The sequence below is a fragment of the Perca fluviatilis genome, chromosome 6 (assembly GCF_010015445.1).
Source record: "Perca fluviatilis chromosome 6, GENO_Pfluv_1.0, whole genome shotgun sequence".
NCBI classification, from domain to species: Eukaryota; Metazoa; Chordata; class Actinopteri; order Perciformes; family Percidae; genus Perca; species Perca fluviatilis.
In genome coordinates, this window is record NC_053117.1 from 17,471,677 (window position 1) to 17,493,233 (window position 21,557).

The 21,557-nt window shown below is 41.2% G+C and overlaps 2 protein-coding genes across 2 annotated transcripts in view; one reads left to right on the forward strand and one right to left on the reverse strand.

Moving 5' to 3' along the window:
* Positions 1–586: 586 nt before the first annotated feature.
* On the forward strand, positions 587–8,881 carry LOC120561427 (hyaluronan and proteoglycan link protein 1-like). Its single transcript, XM_039804546.1, has 4 exons — positions 587–886; positions 5,666–6,010; positions 6,631–6,933; positions 7,159–8,881. Exons 1-4 carry the CDS (start codon positions 799–801, stop codon positions 7,440–7,442), a joined length of 1,020 nt encoding a protein of 339 aa, XP_039660480.1. The 5' UTR covers positions 587–798; the 3' UTR covers positions 7,443–8,881.
* Positions 8,882–10,963: 2,082 nt separating this feature from the next.
* Positions 10,964–21,557, reverse strand: part of LOC120560528 (versican core protein-like) — a 52,529-nt gene continuing 41,935 nt past the window's right edge. The window contains exons 7-13 of the mRNA XM_039803149.1: positions 17,929–18,042; positions 17,661–17,774; positions 15,854–16,012; positions 15,485–15,567; positions 13,397–13,541; positions 13,081–13,263; positions 10,964–12,975 (exon numbers count right to left, since the gene is read on the reverse strand). Of these exons, the coding sequence (XP_039659083.1) occupies positions 12,812–12,975; positions 13,081–13,263; positions 13,397–13,541; positions 15,485–15,567; positions 15,854–16,012; positions 17,661–17,774; positions 17,929–18,042 (962 nt within the window). The 3' untranslated portion in view covers positions 10,964–12,811. The remainder of the gene's footprint in view (positions 12,976–13,080; positions 13,264–13,396; positions 13,542–15,484; positions 15,568–15,853; positions 16,013–17,660; positions 17,775–17,928; positions 18,043–21,557) is intronic.

Below are 21,557 nucleotides of genomic sequence, written 5' to 3' on the forward strand. Positions count from 1 at the left end.
AGCCAACAAGGCTGTTAAGTGACTTACTTTTATTACAAGTGAGTGAGTCTGTGTGGGTATGGACAGAGAGAAGAGTTCAGGCCATGATATAACAATGTTTTAACTTATGAACATTAACTTTGATTTGTGTAATTTAATCCTGATAAAGAGACCATAAAACAGACATAATTAAATTGGGTGTAAACCAGAATGAATTAGAGTGAAAACATAGCAAGGCTGCAGGTCATGAGAAAAGGGATGTGGAGCAAAATCATTTTTATATTTTATGTTTCACTCACTGTCTCTAATGAGGAATTACAAGGGTTTTACCCAAGTTCTGTAATTCTTTTACCATATTGCATTCCTCATAGGAGTCACTTTAGTTCCACTTCTTCTAATACGCATGTTACTCTGGATAATGATCTGCAGGTTAATTGTCTGGAGGTTTGCTCTATCCATTATTTTCTCAAGGGAGAGGAGGGAGTTTTTTATAAATAATGTGGCAAATGGGAGCCAGTATAGAGCTGTGGATGGTGATGGGCTGAGGGGAGGGGGAGTGGTCTCAACCATGTAAGGCTACAATAAAAGGCACTTGTCTAGACCTCTGAGGAGCCCAAACTTTCCAGTAGCACCACAGGCAGCTGCTGCACAAAGACAGAGAGAAAGAGGGACAGCTAGATGAATATCAATTAAAACAGAAGAAAAATAGTTCAAGCTAACATTTGGCTCTTTTAAAATATTTAAAGCTAAGTTTTTTTCTATTCAGTTTTATATTTATATCTTTATTGGAGAGGGCCCTTTGTGTGAAAAAAAGAGAAAATGACGAGTCTGCTGTGCATTACAATGATCTCCCTGACCCTGGCTGGCAGTGCATACAGTATGCCGAGCTCTCCCTCACCACCAACAGGTAAGATTGGAAATCATGTAAAAAGGTTTGATCTTTAGGTATGTGGGTGATTGTGTGTGCCCTCTTTTGTGAATGCATGATGTGTCTGTATGTGCAAGAATATTACTGTGAATTAAGAAAAAGAAGAACTGGACAATGAGCTGTGTAAGGGACCTGAGTTAAGTGGTACCACAGCTCAGGCTTGTGTAACAACAGGGTCTTTGTATCAGTAGGTAACAGAGGCGTCTCTGGGGTAACACACACACACACACACACACATACACACGCACGCACACACACACACACACACACACACACACACACACACACACACACACACACACACACACACAGTGTGACTCACCATTGACTCATTGACACAAACAGACCACCAGAGCATGAACTGGCTGGTGAAAACTGTAAATCACCCTGTCATTCACAGAGGCTCACTGCCCGCACTACTGAATGAAAACCACACCACTAATACTACTGGTTGTACTCTTACTAAATGGGTCACAGGAGCCTCTGTGGCTGAAACTGGGCTAGTCGTGCTTGTCCCTGTTTGGATGTCAATTCTTACTAGAGTGCAAAAATAGTCAGGAATTTCCGACAGTAAAGTCTTGACCTTGTCATTTTATTAGTCTTTTTCTTCCTGTGGCAGACAGAAAATTAAAGACATCCTATCACAGAGCACCTGCACCCCATCATGAGGCTATTATGATTCAAATTCACACCTGCATGCAGGATGACACACGGAGATGGTTGCTGCAAATACCAGAATGGTAGAAGCTCTACCAACAGTAGGAGCTCTCATGTTATATGAGTGACATTTAATGCACTTTCAGCAGCCCTGCAAGCTGACTCAATATATAAAATTATCAAATTAGGGTTGTCTCAGCTCTCTGTCTTTCAAGACGGGAGGAAATGGTTTGTCTGTGGGGAGAATAGTTTCACTCTAGGAGGAGATCCTGCTGTCTTATCCAAACATTGGAATTTCTCCCATTAGCCAGTGATGTCACAGGTGTGTGACTGTGTTTGTGTCTATACAGTACACTTATGTTTATACATGACCTCACTGTCTGCATTACGTTAAAACATTGGCTAGGCTCAGGCGAGCCTAATCATTGTTCCATACGGTATGGCTTTTATTAGCCATATGAGCTGTGTAGTCTCTGTCTGTTCACGGGGCGTTGCCTGTCCTTAAACCTACTGACTCAGTCTGGCACTGGGAGCTTTTGGAAATCCTCCATGGTAACAGGCAGTCTGACAGGAGCGAAGTAAAGACTAATGACTCGCAGCCAAACGTATAGAGCCCCATGCTGAACAGAAGCCAATGACTCTGTCTTTCCCTGTGAGGTAATAGTCCGTTAAGTCTAATGCTCACTGTAGTTGTTGGTTAGTGAGGCTTGGCTCCATTGCTAGGACTGGGTGGGAAAAGGAACTTGGCTGGAAATGGGCTGGGGCTGGGGACTGAGTTGAAAATGCGTTTAGAATAGGAGATGAGATGTTGATGGAGCCATGTTTGATTTTTTTGGCATTTGTGTTAATTCACAAATGATAGTTTGCTATACAGTACAGTATATGTGTGAGGACAACATATGTGTACCCATGTGAGCGAGCGATACACACCCACATTCTGTGTTTGTGCTGGTTCTGAATGACGGAGAGCAGGAAAGAGTTTAATGGAATTAATGTGTAGGAGTTGGCCTCCTGTGTTTGTCGCAGCTGTGCTTGTTAATCCTTTCTCCATATTGACACAAGCGGGCCAGCAGCAGCAGAAGAGAACAAAGCTGTGATACTGCAAAGCATCTCATATCTAGCTGCTCTGTCAGAGGGTGTGGCACATTGTGGCACACACCGATATAAACAGGCAATGATTGCTCTCTGATGTTTTCCATCCTTAAAGAGGGGGGATTTGAGCCAATTAAACATTTTGTTAATTCAATAATAAAGCAAAAATTATCCTAAGGGGTTTAACAGCATAATTACACTGTTGTAGTTTCAGAATATATAGGTCATTAAGTAGACTTGGACCACTGTAATGTTATTGTTAATTTACAGTGCGGTGTTACGACGAAGCATATGGTTCCAATCACTTGCTATTACAACCTCTAACAGAGTGAGAGAGAATTGTGCTCGGTCATAAAATGGCAGTGGGTCTTGGCTGCAGTTGCAGAGCTTTTTTATGTCATGCACGTGTGTTCATTTGCTTCTTTGCTGTGTTTTCCCCAGCTGCACTCTACAACAATTTCAGATAGAAGCCATTCAGAATTATTTGATGACCCCTTTTTATGTTAAATGTGACAATTTCACACCACCTTTGACCTCAGAGAGACATATACAAATAGGATGGTGATGAGGTGTGACAAAGAGAAGAAAAAAAAGGTTTCCATCTCTTCCTGAAGGGCTAAGTACACACAACCGGCTGTTGCTTTATGAGTGTAGTGTGCCCCACATGGTCGGGGCCGCAATCTCCTGTGGGACATGTCTGCTGGTAACCGCAGGAGCAGGAAAGAGTGTGAAATTACTTTGAACATGCCTGTCTCTCTGTCTGCTGCTACTGTCTCACGAAACCATTAGCTTCAAGGTTGTTCCAGAATATATGATATGTCTAAGAGACAGAGTTCTTTATTATGCTTTCATTTAGTGATCTATAAGGCATTAGGTTAGTATGTATAAAGTAATTCATTCCAAGCTTTTCTCAGCATTATGTTGGCACTGTGATGTTTGATCAATCTCCTCCTTTCATCTCATATTTTAGGATTACAAACCACATCCAGCGGCTGGTTTTTGTGTACAGAACAATGTTTCCATAAGAGAGTACAATGAACCCCTTTATTCTATCTACTCTGACTTCCTGAGTAAGATTTCGAAATTTTGACATTTTTAGGCATAAATGTTGGATTGTATCACATCTGGTGAGCTGCTGTTGACGTCACCATCAGCTTCACCTTGGCCAGAGCTTTTGAGCAGCTTAGTCACTCTGGATCCCACAGGTTTCAATCGCACTTCATGCAACTGCTACCGATGCAGAGAATTTATGAGGCACAGTGAAGCTGTGAGTCATTCCTCGCTGACAGAACGGGTAAAGAGGACTCTTGTCCAGACTGCTTTTAGACTCTGCTTTCGAAGACTTTAGTAATTAGCAGAGGCTAAACGGGTGTTTCCTAACTCGTAAAGTACCTGGCATCTTAGTGACCAGTCAAGAGGCGAGTGAGGCTACTGGGTGTGGTTATTGGGTAATAAAAGGAGTCTCAGGCATATGAAGTTTGCAGTCTAACGTCATTTAGGTTGGACTCAAGGTTAGATTAGGTCTGTCAGCAGTGTTACTGCTAATTAAATCCTTTTGCAGGAAAGCTCAATACTAATGATCTGAGCACCACCTAACAAAGTCCAAACATGTATCTGCTGTGTGGTTAGAATGGAGGATTGGAACAATTTAGGCACGGGTTGATGAGAAGTTGTTTCAGTGTTACTCTGTGTGTGTGTGGCGTGTGTGTGTGTGTGTGTGTGTGTGTGTGAGGAATGGGTTGATCAGGGCGGAAGGCAGCAAGCCAGTGGCTCCTATTATTTCCTTATTGCCCATGTGGGAAAGGTTTCCCTGTTGAGGAGCCAGTGACATTATTCCAGTCATGGCTCTTGTGTTGCTGTTCAAAATGAGGCGCCTCAACACTAATGCTGGCCTCCTCAGTCAGAAAGGAGAGACAGACTGGTTTAGACACAGTTCATCCTTATTGAGTAAGTGGGAGGGAAATTAGAAACAGGGATTCGGCAACGACACTGATCCAGGATTCAGCCAAAAACAGCTGAGTTGCATAAGATTAATAGTTATGCCGGTAGACTACTTAGAGCTAAAAAGCCAGTTGATTTGTTCAGTTGGGTAATTACCATATTATCTTGCAAGTCCTGTGCATTGCAGACTTTGACTCCACTTACAAGGCTGGTTGTTGAAGGCTGTACCTGTGATGGTGGGGGTCAGAGGTTGTGTACATCTATCCATCTGGTGCTTATTATTGCCTGGCATAGGAGGCCCCTTGCTGGTTGGGGTCCTCTTAACTAAGCAAGCCCTGTGAGGTCTAAACATGGAGGTCAGGGAGATTGTGGGAACCCATGGTGAGACGCAAATGACGTGCTGTTCAGAGTTAAAGGGTGGCCTAGTTTGAACAGTGGTGCCCAGAGGAAACACACATAACAAAAAAGAACGATGACAGCTAGATTTTGTATCATTAACTATATTATTTGCTTTCTTTACTTGTTATTTATTTACTTGTGACACACTTTACACAAATCAGATGGAGCGGATGAAAAATAGGCACTTCATTTTAAGTGTTAAGTCTGAGGAACCAAAGGTTCATAGGACTGACAAGAGCAGGAAGGAGACTGAAGAGGACGATTGGCTCCAGGGGCTGAATACTGGCTGCTGTCCAGTACTGTATCTAATCAAGTGAACAGGATACACCCAGACTCATTGATGGTTTTGTGTGAGAGAAAGCTTTTGTGTGTACGCCATGTTGTACAATAATACAAACAGTACACACATGCCAAAACATGCTGTGGAATAATTATGAAAGAACAATAAAGGAAAAGTTGGGAAAAGCAGCTTTGGGGTCTTTTCGATTTTTGGTGTTTTCTCAAACAGACCCTCATTTTTTATGCCAAGCACAAAATCAATGTGTAAAATATAGTTGTAATTTATATAAACATTGCATTATATTTTCCAGTGCAAGTCCAAGTATCATAAGCCTAATCACCATCACCAAACCACAACAAAGTTATAATCATGTTTTTTCTCTTTTCCAGATAAAGCTTTTGCTAAACTAGGTGGCAACGTCACCCTGACCTGTCGGCTCCTGTCCAAAGACCCCATGGCCTTTGGTGCCATTGGTAGCCGAATCAAATGGACCAAGGTGGCAGATGATGAAGCACTGAATGAGAATGTGCTGCTTTCAATGGGTTTCCACCAGAAAACCTACGGAAGCTTCGAGGGCCGTGTCTTTCTGCAGGAGCACGACAGTGAAGATGCCTCCATAATAATAACTGACGTCTCCATGGATGACAAGGGAAGATACCGCTGTGAGATAATCAACGGGGTGGAAGAAAGCATGCAAGATATTACTTTGGATGTGCAAGGCGGTCTTATTGATGGTAAATCTTTTTTTTTTATATATATATATATATATATATATATTCCGAAACTTAGCTTAGGGATAGGACTTAAAGTATAAGTTAATATACCAGCTATGTTAACATTAGCTCTTTCACCAGTGTGTCCTTTCCATTAGTGATGGTCAAATGAAGCTTCGCGAACCACTGTCTTCATTTTCTGAGCTCACTAGATGGCGCTCTCTGTTGAAAGAAAAAGGTTAAATGAATGGCAGTTCAGTGTATTTTCAAACCCTTTGTTGAACAGAGAGCGCCATCTAGTGAGCTCAGAAAGTAAAGACAGTTGTTCGCAAACCTTCATTTGACCATCACTACTTTCCATGTGTAAAAATGAAAAGATCAAGATCAATCATCTTTCTCAGCAATGGTTTTATTTCTAGTTATTGAAAACATCCACATTTCCTTTTCATGTGGAAAAGGAAAAGAACAGACAGCTTGTGCTGATTTATCCAAACCGCTGTAAGAATTTAGCCATGATCACATTTGAATACTGTTCAACATCAGTAAACATAAACACATTTTCCATCTTTTCCGGTCCATATCCATATCCTGATAGCTTAACATTATTATCATATTCATTTCATGCCTTCTGCCTCGCTCAGGTGTTGTGTTCCCATACTCCCCCCCTGTGGGCCGCTACAACCTGAACTTCCCCAAAGCTGTGCAGGCCTGTCAAGGACAGGATGCTTCTGTCGCCACCTTTGACCAGTTGTTTGAGGCCTGGAAGGGCGGCCTGGACTGGTGCAATGCTGGCTGGCTGAATGATGGCACAGTACAGTATCCCATCACCAAACCCAGACAGAATTGTGGAGGCACCAATCACGGGCCTGGCGTCAGAAGCTATGGCCGTCCTGACAAACAAATAAGCCGCTTTGACGTGTTCTGCTTTGCTTCTGAACTCAACGGTGAGTTGCTTTTATTTGTTTATTCATTTTCGTGATTTCTTATTTTTGGTATGCATTACTCTTGCACCAGTAAAAACTGTGCAATTTATGGTTTTGTTTAAAAATTGCTATGTATGGCCTTGTTTGGTAGACCAATGTGTAAAAAAAGTAGTAATATACTCAGAAATTATTTAAAGAAAAGAGCAAGGTCTTCTTCTGACTGACTTTTGCTCACTCTGCTGTCAGGACATTTCTATTGGCTGGTCCAGCCCGACAGGCTGACCTTTGACGAGGCTGTGCAGGCGTGCATAGACGATGGTGCAGAAATTGCCAAGGTGGGTCACATGTACTCCGCCTGGAAGCTCGAGGGTTACGATCGCTGCGATGCCGGCTGGTTGGCTGACGGAAGTGTGCGCTACCCCATTGCCAGGCCCCGCAAGAACTGCAGCCCCACAGAAGCTGCAGTGCGCTTTGTTGGATTCCCAGACAAGATGCAAAAGTCTTACGGCGTCTACTGCTACAAGGCTTAGCAGTGAGGTGGTAGGTAGCAGTAGGGAAGCCATAATCACCAAAGAGCAGCAACAACCACAACCAATAAAATCCACAATAAAGCAGACAAGCTTTGGATCTTAGCTAGCATGAGCTCAATACTTTTTTGAAACTGTGATAACCCTCCTTAACTTCTAAAAACAAATACTGTACATCTTACTTCCATATGCAATGAATGACAAAATATTTGTAGCCATTAAGTTTTGTTTTTCTCTAACTGTGCATTGATTAATTTTACAGAGACTGTTGGGGAAAAGGCAACAGTGTTAATGTATGAGTGATATGACAGAGACCAGAACGATGATTGTAAAACATGATCTAAGTTTGATTTGACTTCCACAGAATGATTAGATGTGTGAAGTTTAAGATTTAGAGCGCTTCTGCTCATGTGCAGATGATATTTGCTGCTTTAAAATGTATCTAAAGAACAAAACAATGTAACATGTTATTCATGTATCAAGTATCACATCAATAAAACACCTTAGATTGATAACAACGCCATGAACATAACTACCACTGTTGAGCTAAGGATATAACCGTGTTTTACTGCAGTAAGTATTCAACTGGATCCCTCTCTCTTTTAACCTGAGGAGTTGTGATCAAATTTACAGTTTAACAGGAAAACGAATGTAAATGTATCAATGGACTGTGACTTTTTCTGCATTGATAGCTCCCATCAGATCAACTTCCAATTACAATTTGAAAGACAGTTTAAATATTGTAACCTCATGCAGTATGTTTGTTTTAACATTTTTATGTTTTTTTTATGTTTGTCACTATAGTTTTAGGTTTTTAATGTTCTGAACACAACCTTTTTCTAAAAACATACCTGTGATTGTCTTGTCTTGACAGTTGTAGCAAAAATGTTGGGGCTGAAATCCACAATGACTGCAGTGACAGTTTCACAAGTTCTTACTGAGGTTGTGAGCTGTAAATGGTACATTTCCACTAGCACTCTATTGTTTTAAAGACCTGAGCAGTACTGACGATCACTCCTAAATAAGGATTCACTAATAGTTATGCTGTAGTGATCTGAATACATGTTTGGGAATAAAAAATAAAAAGCCAACAGAAAACCATAACAATTGTGTCCTGTGGACCACAGTGAGCATGTTTTGGACATACAGAGCTGTTAATCTAAAGGTGTGCCATAATCAGAAGATAGCAACCTTTTTAGGTATCCGTTACCAAAACAATATGATATTTGTGTTAGACTTTTTCTAACCCTGGGCACTGACATATGGTACTTACTGCAGGTTGTAGTAATATGGTGATGCATTGTATGTAAAAGCAAAACTTAAAAATGTCTCTCACACTTGTGCATTTGTATACACTTGTGCATTAAAAAAGGTATTTTTGTATCGTATCACCATGTACCTTTTTCAACAAAGCAGTTTGAAATAAAGAATATGACTTTTAATCAATTGTTGTCCCTTTTTTAACAATAACATTTTTTATTTTCACTGGAACCACATCAACATGCTTTATGTGAAGATACAGAGGTTTAAGCAGAGATTTAAATAGTATTGTTTAAGTTGCCAAATTAGGGGCCATGTATCTGGCATGAATCCATGTCATTGAGAGGATTTAAGATTAGACTCTCCTCACATTCATTTATTCTTTGGCATTTTTCTTATTCAGTGCCAGGCTGCCAGCCCACCCTTAAGTTAGACAAAGGGGACAGTAACACAGTGCTTAAGAGTGCTTGTGGGAATGCATGGGAATGGGGTCAGATTTAGGTTGATACAGCAGTGAAATGTAAATGTGTGTGATGGTGAAAAGTCCATTGAAGCAAGCTTTTTGTTCTGTGGACAATGCAGCAGATAGCAATGGAAAAAAAGAGAGATTGTGCAGAACTTTTCAAATTTTTTCAGCATATAAAAGTATAATAATGATGTCGAATTATCAACTAAAATCTGAGGAGTAAACTATATTATTACACACTTGAGCTAATAAGGCATTTTCTGCACAATCGTGGCTTACAGTGAGCTTTTCTTTGTCTCTGGGTTTGTTTATGCTGGAAGCAGACAGTTAAATTGATGAGCAATTGCTCTTGTGGACAACCACTATGTCATTGCTGACTGATTTTGTTGGAGTATTGCTTAACATTTCATTTGGTTTTCTTCTGTGGTTTCAACCGTTCAAATGTTGTGCTGACTTTCAGCAAGTCTGATAACGCCCCAGACTAAGTAACATGTGAACAGAAAATAGCAGAGTACTGAGTGAATGATAGACAATCTGCATTGGACTAGACAGAGTCTGAAACGCCTGTCAAACCCAGGAAATCAGGAGGAGCCAGGGTGGGTTTCTTTTCCAAAACAAACTAAGACAGCCTGTTAAATCCCAGAGAGAACTGAGAGGGCCAGGTTTTTCCACAGATCACCCATGAGACATCTGCATTTCATGAGGCAAGAATATAGGTTTTACTCTTGCTGGGGCACCAAGGAGCAGCCTTTAATCACAAGTCAAGTCTACTCTAATGACAGAGTGGGCAGTCACAGTGAAAACCACAGCAATCCAAACTTACACAAAGATTACATCGACCAACTTGATGTTATTACCTTGGTAATGGTGCTTTGTGCTCTAAGGCAGTGCCAATGTCAACTTCAAATCACTGCTGTGTTAGGAGGCGCTCTGGGAATAGTGGTGCATTGTAATGTACTGAAAAAGCTTCTGTTTTCACACCAAGGGAATTCATCTGCTTCCTTTATGCAGCGCCATGTAGGCATCAGAAGTATTTGATATTCAAGAGGAGCCACCTACAGCCATACTATTGACTAAAACAAACTGTAGTGTGGTATACTTATGCAGGTCCACAGTTCTGCAGCATCAGCCATTTCAGCACAAGCATTCACTTTTCCCTAATCCAGTTCTTACTCCATATGTTTGCTATAACTCTCCTATTTGCTCCCTCTGAATGTATGTCTACCTAGAAGCTTGTAGAACATGTCTGATGGGTTTTTCAGAAGTGTTTGATGCATGTGCCAGACTGCAAGACTTAACGGGACATTGGTATGATGTTCGACTGAGCGTGATTCACAGAATTCAGTGTAAATTCCTTACATTATGAGTTGTGTGGGTGAAGGAAATTAAAAGTCCCTTTTCCGTGGTTTTGGGCAGACAACAACTTATGTTTATGGCTTAGTCTGATAGCACTACCTACTGGTGAAACCAACACACTACTTACTCTATGCAAAAATGTACCTTAGCGTAAGAGGACCTAACATTTTCATTCATTCAGCCTCTTTACTGGCCTACAATACTGAATCCAGATAGCGTTAAAAGGTTGCTATTCCATAAAAGCCCTACAAAACAGAAAGATAAACATATGGACTCTCTGGTCCACCAAAAATGCATGTCTTAAAAAAACTAAGAGGAAACCACAACACCTGCAGAAAAGCTCACAGACCCAGGGAGGACATGCACAACACTCAAACATACAGTTTTTTCAATACATTTCCTTAAAAAGTCCAAATGAAATGTTATTATATAATATCCGTATATTTCTTTTATTTCTTTGGTGATTTAAAGCAGGAAAAAAGAAACAGTTTGATCTCTTTAAAAAAAATTCACAAACATCCCAGACATTCACATTGTAAAATTTAAAAACAAACAGTTATAAATATAAAATGATATTATATGCACATTAAGGCACACACACAGACATTCACAGGCAGACAAGTACAACAAATCTTTCCATAAGAAAATGCGGGTGACATACATAACCACAAATATTTTGATAATATTACAGAACATTTTTGCAGCCGATGGGGCCCTCTATATTCTTTGGTCCACTGCTGATATTAAAGATGTAAAAATACGAAGAAATCCATTGTATTGTAAAGTAACTTTTCATCTTCAATGCATCCCATTCAGACTGTCTGTGTTTGTGGCTGGTCTCCTGTTAAACATACAACACAAATATATGAAGAACATGGCTGGGACTAGTAACAGAATAATATTTTACCTGTATTTTACAAGTAAGGAGATCAAGAGCAGCTTGAAAATAAATTATGTGCCTAAACAGCCGTTATGTTCAAGTCTTTTTGAGTGTTTCACAAAATACATTTTCTCTCGTAGGCTGATTTCAAACGACCACAATAACAGAGTCCAGAAGAAAAGCATTACCTAGAAAACCATAACAGGCTAAAGCACAACAGCAACAGGTAAGAGCAAAACACTTGGATGTGTAATTATGAACAGCATTACAGTTATTGTAAACAATGCTGCAGCAACTAATTGTAAGTTACGCACTGAACACACATGACCAGAAAATATAGGCTAATTTCATTTGAAAATTGTTGATGGACATTGATTTCCATCAGTGGATAAAGCTTTGTCGGTAACTACTTAGAGAGCAATTTCTCATATTAAATTGCAAAAAAATCACACTAAAGAAATGTGTTTTTCTTTTAAATTCTCTGTACAGAAATCTATCCATGAACATTTATCTATACAAGTCATTGTTGACATCCATTAACGGCAGGAGCTAATGAAAGGTGTTTGCTACTTTGAAAGCTGCCACCACAAAAAGGTCTCTAGCCGTTAATTAAGCAGTTTGGTCAAAATTCCCCAGACATGGGTGTATTATTTATCTGAAATCTTAATAACTACTGCTAGCAAAGCTAATAAACAATGCTGATTAGGTTTGAAGACTGGAGAAAGATTATTTTCAAAGGTTTACAGTTCTGTAAGTATGTGATATAATATTCCATGTATATAAACTATGAGTCCTTTGTTTGATCAATCACTGCCATCGATGTCTCCATTTCTGTTCGGTGAACTTGGATGTCTTGAAATAGAATAAACATAGTTAAACATTTGAAGACTTCAATATATATTAGTATGCATGCTCATTGAAATGAAGTCCAGCTTAAAACAGCACAACAACGTAATGAATTCCTTTACATGACATAAGCACTATTATTTCACAACAGCTTTTTTCTATGAATAAGGAACACTTATGGTGATTTTAAATAGCAGTGTGTACAAAGGTTTTAGACAGTCGTGATTGTATTATTTGATACGCTAAGGACAAAGAAAAAACGTCCACAGTTTAAAAAAATTGATGAGTGTATTTTTTGCTTTTTCCAGTAGCCAGCTGAAAGTATTTAATCCACATTGGCATTGTCATAAATCAGTGCCCCTTGATGTATCAACATCTTTTTAAAAGGCACTTCATAAGATTCCATCGTCATTCAAAATGCAAGAAAACTGCAGGTTATCCTCTTGGTTTCTTTGATGAGTTTTCTCTTGTGCTTTTTCTTCTTGGGGAATCCTTTTCCTCTTTCAACACAAGCATCAGCCATGTGTTCTCGTCTCGGGGAAGCTTTGCCATGTTACATGGCATCTACTGTCTCTTCCGCTTATGTTCGGTCCTGTCTCTTCTTCCCCGGTAGCGCTGATGCTGATGCTGAACGCGGTAGGCCTCGTCTGGCCATCTCTTAAAGTTGTCAATGCTGTAGAGACTATTGTGTTGATGTCTTCTGATAAAGGTCCTCTGATAGCTCGATGCTGTTAGAGTAAAAGCATATATTAGCTCTAAAGAATTTCATACTATTTATCAAAATCCTAAACAGTGAGAGACAATCTATTGAGAGCCATACTTGTTGTACTCACGGTTCATGCAGGAGATTTTAGGGCTATCCCATAGTCCATCCCCACGACAACGGATAGTTGGAACGTGCCTCTGAATAAAGCCTGTCCTGCACTGGTACCTTACCAGCGAGTTGATCTCATACCTCTCACGCTTCCTACCAAAGGTACGTGCATTCTCCACCAGAGGGGGCTGGTTACAGGCCACTGAGAAGCAGAGGTGAAGATAACATTTAAGTGAGGAATTTAACAGAAACAGAACACTTGTATTTTCTCCTCTCTGAATCCACGCATTCAGTAAAGTAAGAGATAATTTCTGCAAACACAAAAGTATTTTTACCTGTGCCCTTTTTGCAAGTGAAGGTGAGGTGATAGTTGCAGGGAACATCGTTCCACTGGCCGTCCTCATGCCATATCATCACAACACAATCCTCACCAGAAGAGAAGAAGCTGTCAGGCTGGTTGGGCCTCCAGTTTTCATATTGCTGAAATAAGAGCAGAATATAAAGGGTAAGACATTATGATGGCTTTGTGCCCTTTACAGAACCATTCATGGAATGTAAATGCATCTTATTATAACCCTTTTCATAACATAGACACTAACCCTAACATAGATATAGATGCTATGATTTTTGTATTTTATTCATCATTATAATCTATTGTAGGAGCAGCAGTTTTCTATTATGTATATTTTGTTTGCTTGATAAAGTGCATGACATCACACTGAAGACACCAGTGGGGTTAACAAATCTGTACATGTATTGATACTACCACCTATCTTCTTTCACAGAAGTGATCCCAAAAATAGAGCTCCTGTGCTGTTTTTGACAGAAGTTTCCCATCACAGTATTTCTAATGAATGGCCACAAGAGGGAGCAACTGAATGTTTCCAGGAGCCAACTTAAAAACCTAAACTCAGCAACCTAGTGACCTAATCATAGTTCAGCAGTTAGGGACACTTGCAGGCACATAAAACAACACATTTATAAAATGGGCTTGTAAACTGTGTTCAGCCAATCTCACACTAAGCCACAGAATGAGAAACCATAATAGTGCTTTTTAACAGTTTCTAAAAGACAGTGTTCATTAAACTTTTACCAAGATTATGAATGAGTGTTATATCACAGATTACATCACACCGTCTGCATGCCTGGCATTACGTGTATAATGCTGCAGGCACAAAAATCCACATAAACACAGATGCACATTTACACAATTGTACAGTATACGCACAGCTGTGGTGCTGTGGGGCAATCAAACAGGAGTTGATGCTACCTGCAGTCTTTCAGCGCATTCTAGGTTCAAACAGGTTCTTCAAAGCTGTGACCCCCCCAGCCCCCACCACCACCACTCCCCCAATCATGCCCTGAGGCTCTGCTACTCTGTCATTATGGTTAAAAAAACACACACCAACTTCCTGCTCAGCTCACTTCTAGTTAACAAACGGGTGACCCATGAACTGCACAGCAGGCCTGCATCCTCCTCAAAACAATCAAACAAACTTTGATCCCCCCCCACACACACACACACACACACACACACACACACACACACACACACACACACACACACACACAGTTATTTACTGTCACACTAGTCTTATGTATTATTATTAAATCCACTGGAGGTGACCACCCACCCAGACCCCCTGGGCTTTTTTCTCTTTCTGCAGCTGAGCACAGGTGCTGTCCATTTGTGTGTCTGCCTGCCTGGTGGCCCTTCCCCCGGGTGGCTGCCTGCTGGCCAGACCTTCTGATTTGTGTGGGGGTGGAAGGGGGACCATACCTGTCTACGCCTGCCAAACTGCCCTATATACAGCGTCACTCACACCTTCATCACCCCTCAATCTCTCAGCTGAGCAAAGGTCTCCATAGCCGGCCCATGCTTATCTTTTCACCCCCAGGCCGCCACTATGCTTCCCCTATCTCTGGTCCTGGAGGATTATCTTTGAAGTGAGGACATCAATCTGTATGACACGGATGCACATAGTAATTAGCCACTTTCCTGTCTAGTGAGGGTGATCTTCAGCAGCTACAACCAATATGCCACACAAGCTCCCACTTGTGTGCTGTTTTAATAAACACTGCATTCGTGAGAAGTGTGTTTTTCCCATCTTGCCTACTTTTTTTACATTGGATTGTCATCCTCTTGCATTGTTGCAGCTATTGGTTTTCTGGACTCACATTGCTTAAGGTGGTGCCTTACAGTATATGCTACATCAGATTTATTACCAGAGCAGTCACACACCAGGGTGTAGCGATACGAGGCAGAGGAGAGTACGTCATGAGAAAGTCACCACAGCCCCTGAAAAGAACGACTCTCCCAAGATGACGTATGTATCCGTCACCGGCATCTTTTCCAAATATTTACACTCCCTCTGTGCCACGTTTGTTGAGACAAAAATTTATGGGAAAGCAACCTATCTTACCAAAGGCCTGCCGTCAGTCCAGCGGAAGTCACTGTCAAACATCTTATCAGTCAGGCCAATCCACTGGTAGTCCTGTCCAAGACCTGCCATACAGGGTAGAGTGCAACACAGCAGATTATGTTTCCCTGTTGCCATGTCCTTTTTAGGACTGTTCAGTTACAGAACGTGCATAAGGAAGACAGAGATAGCGATGGAATTTGCAATGCCTGAATCATTTCCTGCATTCACTCAACAGCCACATATGTGTATTTGAAGTGGCTTTAAAGGAGATCTTGTATTTTTTCAATCTTATCATATAAGTTTCATAATGTAGGACTTGAACAGGTTCATGTACTTATCGATTATGCACAATGGTGAACTTTAACTTACGGTTGACAAACTGTTGCTCCTCGTGGGAGAGGATGCTGGTGAGATGAGCCCCCTGCATGCGACACTCTCTCTCTGCTGTGTCCCAGTTTCTTCTGTGGGGGAAGTACTTGTAGCAGTGGCCCTGAAACTTGTGCCAGCCATAGTCACATGTTTCTGTATCTGATGGGAGAGAAAGCGAGAGGGAATGAGGTATACAGAAAAAACTGATTTGCAACAGATCGACAGACATGTGATGCATTAACATTTTCAAAGGACACAATTTTACATTCATCCAAGTATCTATTTACCTCACCACCTTAATATGTATGACATCATCTAATCTACTGAATCTACAGTACTCCTAAAACCTGAGTATACTGACCCTTCATGGCCTGCTAACATCTCTGACTACTGTCTCTAATCCAGATGAAAGAGGAACAATGTGATGGATTAGTTCCTACACCCCCTAACATCACGTGTGATTAAAATGCTAAAGCAAATGGTTCTTCTCAGAGTGCATCACAGGTATTCATAAATGCAAACCCGAATCAGTAAATTAAGATTCCTAATTACAGTCAAATTAAATGAATGGAGCATGAACTATGCAGTTGCAAACAGGTCAAACTTATGTGTAACCCAGAAACTCAAGAGATGATGAGATTTAAAATGTTTTTCTCGGATAAGGTGAGGTGATAAAATGGGTATAGATTTTTTTTTATCTTATTTCACCAAAGATTGTAGATTTTCTCTGTTACACCTTGATACCAGCCTCATCTTGACCCTACCAATGTTATGTTTCCCAACATACTGTATACTGCAGCAACTCAGTTACTGTCTGTTCCTCCCTTCCCTCCTCACTCCAGCTTCCAAACATTAACAGACAAAAACAGAGGCAGAATCCTTCACTGGGTTGTTACTTTTTCTCATTTTCTACTGCCAAAACTTTCTCAGACAACAGCTGTGTCAGAGCACAGTAAATGGGTGTGATTCGCTGATGAGTGGTCCTGACAAAATTCAGGGAGTAGACTCTGGTCAAGAGAAATCCGCCAAAGCAGATGATGCATGCCCTGGGTTTAACACACTTGGGTTCAAAGGGCGGCACAACTAGGAAGCTAAAGTGAATATGGGAACTTCAGAATAAATTCATCTTTGTACAATATTCCATAAATGCCTTGTGTAGATAAGCTTGGTAACCAGGAGAGTACCCAGGAACTTTAATGTCTAGTCTAATTGTCTTGTCTTAGAGGGAAATAGTGAGTGATGTCTAGCATACCTGCGATGTAGTGTACACCACATCTGACTTGGCACTGAGAAATAAATGTCTGAAATAGGGTACACTGAAAATGTGTCAAATGTCTGCATGTCTGAAACTTGTGGAAATTAAAGCTCAAGGGTGCTTGAAGTATTATCTGACATGACAGATCATCAAGCAATACTAAAACCTGACTACTAAAAAGTGATTGTGATGATGAGATAAAGATTGTGTTTATGACTCAGATAATGCCCTAGAGAAACCTAAGACAATACGTTTTAATTGTATCTCTGTGGCTTTGGCTGAAATTGAAATGATTCAGTCTTTTCTGGTTTCTTTCCCAGGTGTTCAGGAGAGTGATTACATTAATTGTCTAAACATATTACCAAATGCAAGTCCTGCATATGAGGTGACAATTGTTTATTCTGTCATTTGAAAATAGTATAAGCTTAGACTAAACAAGATGGATGGTTGGAACCACTTACAACACTAATGAAATGATAAGCTTGTGTTAGTGTGAAACAATACTTAGAAAGAAGTTGTGGAGAGAATCAATCAAAATAACCACAAACTTACCCTCCTCACAATACAGCCCGGAGTAACTTGGGAGGCACACACATGTGAAGGAAGCCAGCCCATCGACACATGTACCTCCATTGCGGCAAGGGTTTGACTGGCACTCATCTGTATCTACATAAGAAACAAACATAATGAATAACAAAAGTCAGCCAAAAAACTTGTAGTTGCTATGTCAGTAAACACACTTTTAGGATTAATTTGATACTTCCTGGGTAAAAGTTACGGCAGTGAGAAATTGTGAGAGGAATTATTTATAGTATCCTACCAGTTTCACAGCGATCACCACTGTAACCAGGAGCACAGCTACATGTATAGATGCTGCCACTCTTGTAGCAAGATCCTCCATTCAGACAAATATTGTCTGTGCATGAGTAAAGTCCTGTTAAGAGATTTAAAAAAAAAAAAAAGGTTGTATAAAAAGGAAATTTATTCTGAGCTTAAACATTTTGTTGTATTCGAATGAAAGCCATTTAAAAAAAAACTTACCTGGAATATCAACAGTCTCGCCAACAACAGTGTGCCCCAAATCGAGTCCTGTGTCAACTATCGCAGTTGTGTCCTCCTCTATTAGTGGTGGTTCTCCTTCAATGAGTGGTATGTCACTGTCCGGTTTGTCATTCTCCTCAGAAAAAGATGACAGAGTGGTGGCTACGGATGCAACTAAGACTGGCTGGCTTTGTGCTTGAGCTGGTGTCATTGTTGTGAACTGTAAATGGGTCCTTGTGGGTATTTCAGTGTGAGGAGAGACATCGCCCTCAATTTTGCCCAGAACTTCCTCTTTCCCAGAGGTGCTATCAGCACTTGTAGACTCCATATTTGAAGCTGTGGTAGCATCTACCTTGAATACAGTCTGGATTTCATCTGGGGACAGAGACTGTTCCTCCATAATGGGGATCTTTGGTTTCTTTGTAGTCGTCATTTCCCCAGACACACTGTCAGAGCTGACAGATGCATTCCCAGAACTGACAGACCCACTTTCAGCCCCAGTACTAAGGATGAAGGGTGACTTAGCTGTGGCAGATACAAGCTCAGAGGTGATGTTTTCAACCTCATCGCCATCCAGCTTAACAGTGCGCACTGTGGACATGCTTTCCTCTGAGCTGCTGGTGCTTTCTGAACCACTCTCAGAACTAGAGGAGGGTGCTGTACTGATGGGAGCTGAGGCAGAAGGCAGCAAAGTAATAGCTGCTGCTGCTACTACAGGTGATGTGGATGCCTTTTCTTCTGGTGCTTCATAATCTGGAGTCGAATGATCTATGTTCTCATCATATATATTCTCTGGAGATGGTCTTATTTGGACATCTGTATTTGGAGATGATTCAATCTTTGCACCACTTGAACCCCGATCAACAGCAGGTTCAATTGTCCCATCTTCCACCGAAGCAGATACAGGTTCACCCACTGAAGAAGAGGCAGCAGGCACAGTTGTTACCTCTGTAATCTGGCTTGCTTCATGACTTGTAAACATAGGGTGAGTTGTGGTCAGTGATGCATCCTGAGAATGTGTTGTTTGGCCATATGTAGATGACTCTGGCTTGTTTGTTTGGGTGTTTTCCATCTCAGGTGATAACATGCTGGTGATAACATCCAAGTCAACAGTACCGGACAGGGATGAAACAGCTGGAGTGACCGAGTCAGGATTGACTATACTAGTTGTCATGTCACCTGAACCTTCTGCTTCTGTTAAAATGATAATGCTTGAATCTGTTGATACAGGGATCTCCCCACTCTCTGATGATGTAATGTCATAACTTGAACCTTCTTTATCTGTTGAAGTGTCTGTCTCAAGTGACACAGCAGTTGATGTATCAGTGGCAGAGGGGGATGTGGCAGTATGCTCACTCTCTACTGTCACCATTTTGGTTGATGTTGTTGATGACTCTTTAGAGGCCACTTGATCAGTATCATCTGAAATGGAAGCCACCGATGGAGTCTCAGTGCTGAACAGTGAAGACACAGTTGGGGACTGAATCTTTTTTGTTTGCGTTAAAAGTGACAAAGCTGTCGCCTCTATAGTTTGTTCACTTGAACTCTCTGCAGATGTTTCCACTGAGCTTGAGTCTGTAGTAGATGCAGTCCCAACAGCTGAAGTTTCTTCTTTAGGTTTTGCAGATCTGTCAGTTGCAAGTTTTGGAGTTGTCCCTTTAGAATGTACTGTTTCATCGCTAGGATGTGAAGTTATTGCAGCATCAGTAAATGTTTCCGGTATTTTACTATTTTGCCTGCTACCTTCAGCATCAGTTGAAATTTCTTTGGGTATAGGTGCTCGACTTTGTGCTTCAGCTGTCTTATCTTCCATTGACATGGCTGTCACTTCAGTCTGGGGAGTCACATCACTAGGTTCAAAGGGATGGCTTGACTCTTCACTGGGCAACATTGGTCTGGTTGTGGCCAACACAGTTTTCTCAGAGGAGATGTCAATGTTGGGATGATCAGTGAACGTGATTTCAGACCTGGCCTGTTGAAAGGACACCTCAGATGGTGTTGTATCTAGTTCTGGTACAAAAGTTGCGACAAACTGAACCATAACATCAGGCTTTGAAGTGCTTTGTAGATACAACCCTGTCAAAATTGATTCTTTTGTAGATGTGGAGGTCATGGGGTCCCTTGTGCTCTCTTCATGTGCTGGGGTTGATGTTGCACCATCGGTAGGGGGTGAAACTGTTTCTGACAGTGATGCTCTCTCTATCTCTGTGGTTGCCTTGCTCGTTTCATCCTCTGGGGTCATTGTGGTGAGTTTGTCTGTGCTGAACTGACGGGAGACTGAAGTGGCTACAGTATTTTCACCCTCAGATGTCACTGTCTTAGGTGATGCAGTTGTGGTATCTGATATCTCACCCCCAGAGCCCTCCTCACCTGCAACATCTGTGTTACTTGCCACTGAAAATATATCTGTGCTGTAGGGAGGAGAAAGTGTTGTTGTGGATAGCATTTGGTCCATTTTCATTGTACTGTACAGAGAGGCAGCTGCCTCTGTCACAGGCTCTGTCACATGAGTGTAACTATATGATATATCCTTCCCAGTAATGTCAGGAGATGATGTGACCGTTGGCTTCTTTGTGCTATAAAGACTGGAAGCAGGACTTGATACTGCAATTTCAGGTGCAGGTGAGGTAACGGAAAATGTTACCGGTCCGGCTTTCACTGTTGCCACTATACCAGAAGTTTGATCACTTGAAGTGTCTGTATCATTGACGTCTGGATGTCCTGTATCAGGGGCAACAGTTGGTTTCTCAGTGCTGAACAGCGTAGAGGATGTAGATATCACTGGCTTCTCAAATGCTGTCCGTCCATCCACAGAGTACCCTGAAGTTGTCTCTGCAGAACTTTCATCAGCGTCGTTGACACCTAAAGATTCATCATGAGAAGCTTTACTGGTTGATTTCACTGTGCCATGTTCCGTCGACACTGGTGTGTGTGGTGTGACAGCAACTGAAGGTACAGCCGTTTGCGTGGAAATAGTTGAACTTAATGTTTCATCTGTTGTGCGATGACTTGTGGCTGTAACGGCTGTGGGTGAAGATGTCATGGATTTTTCTTTTTCTACTGTGCTGACCATATACTCCTCACTGAACACCGAAGTGACTGAGCTTGGGTCGGTTGTTTCAGTTAGAGTTTGAGAAGGCAAAAATGAGGAAGTGGCGATTTCAGTGATAGACTCAGTGGCATTATCAGCAGTGTCTTCCCCTGATAAATCATCTTTCACCAGCTCTGGAACTAGTTTGGAATGAGTCTCAATAGGGAAAACTGTATATGGTGTAGTTAAATCATATGTTTCTTCAGAGCTTGACTTTGTGGACAGAGTAGTAGCTGGGGTGGCCTGTGGTACGAATGTAACCGTCTCTTCGCTGGATGTCTGCATACTAGACAAACCTTCCACAGTTAATGGTTTTA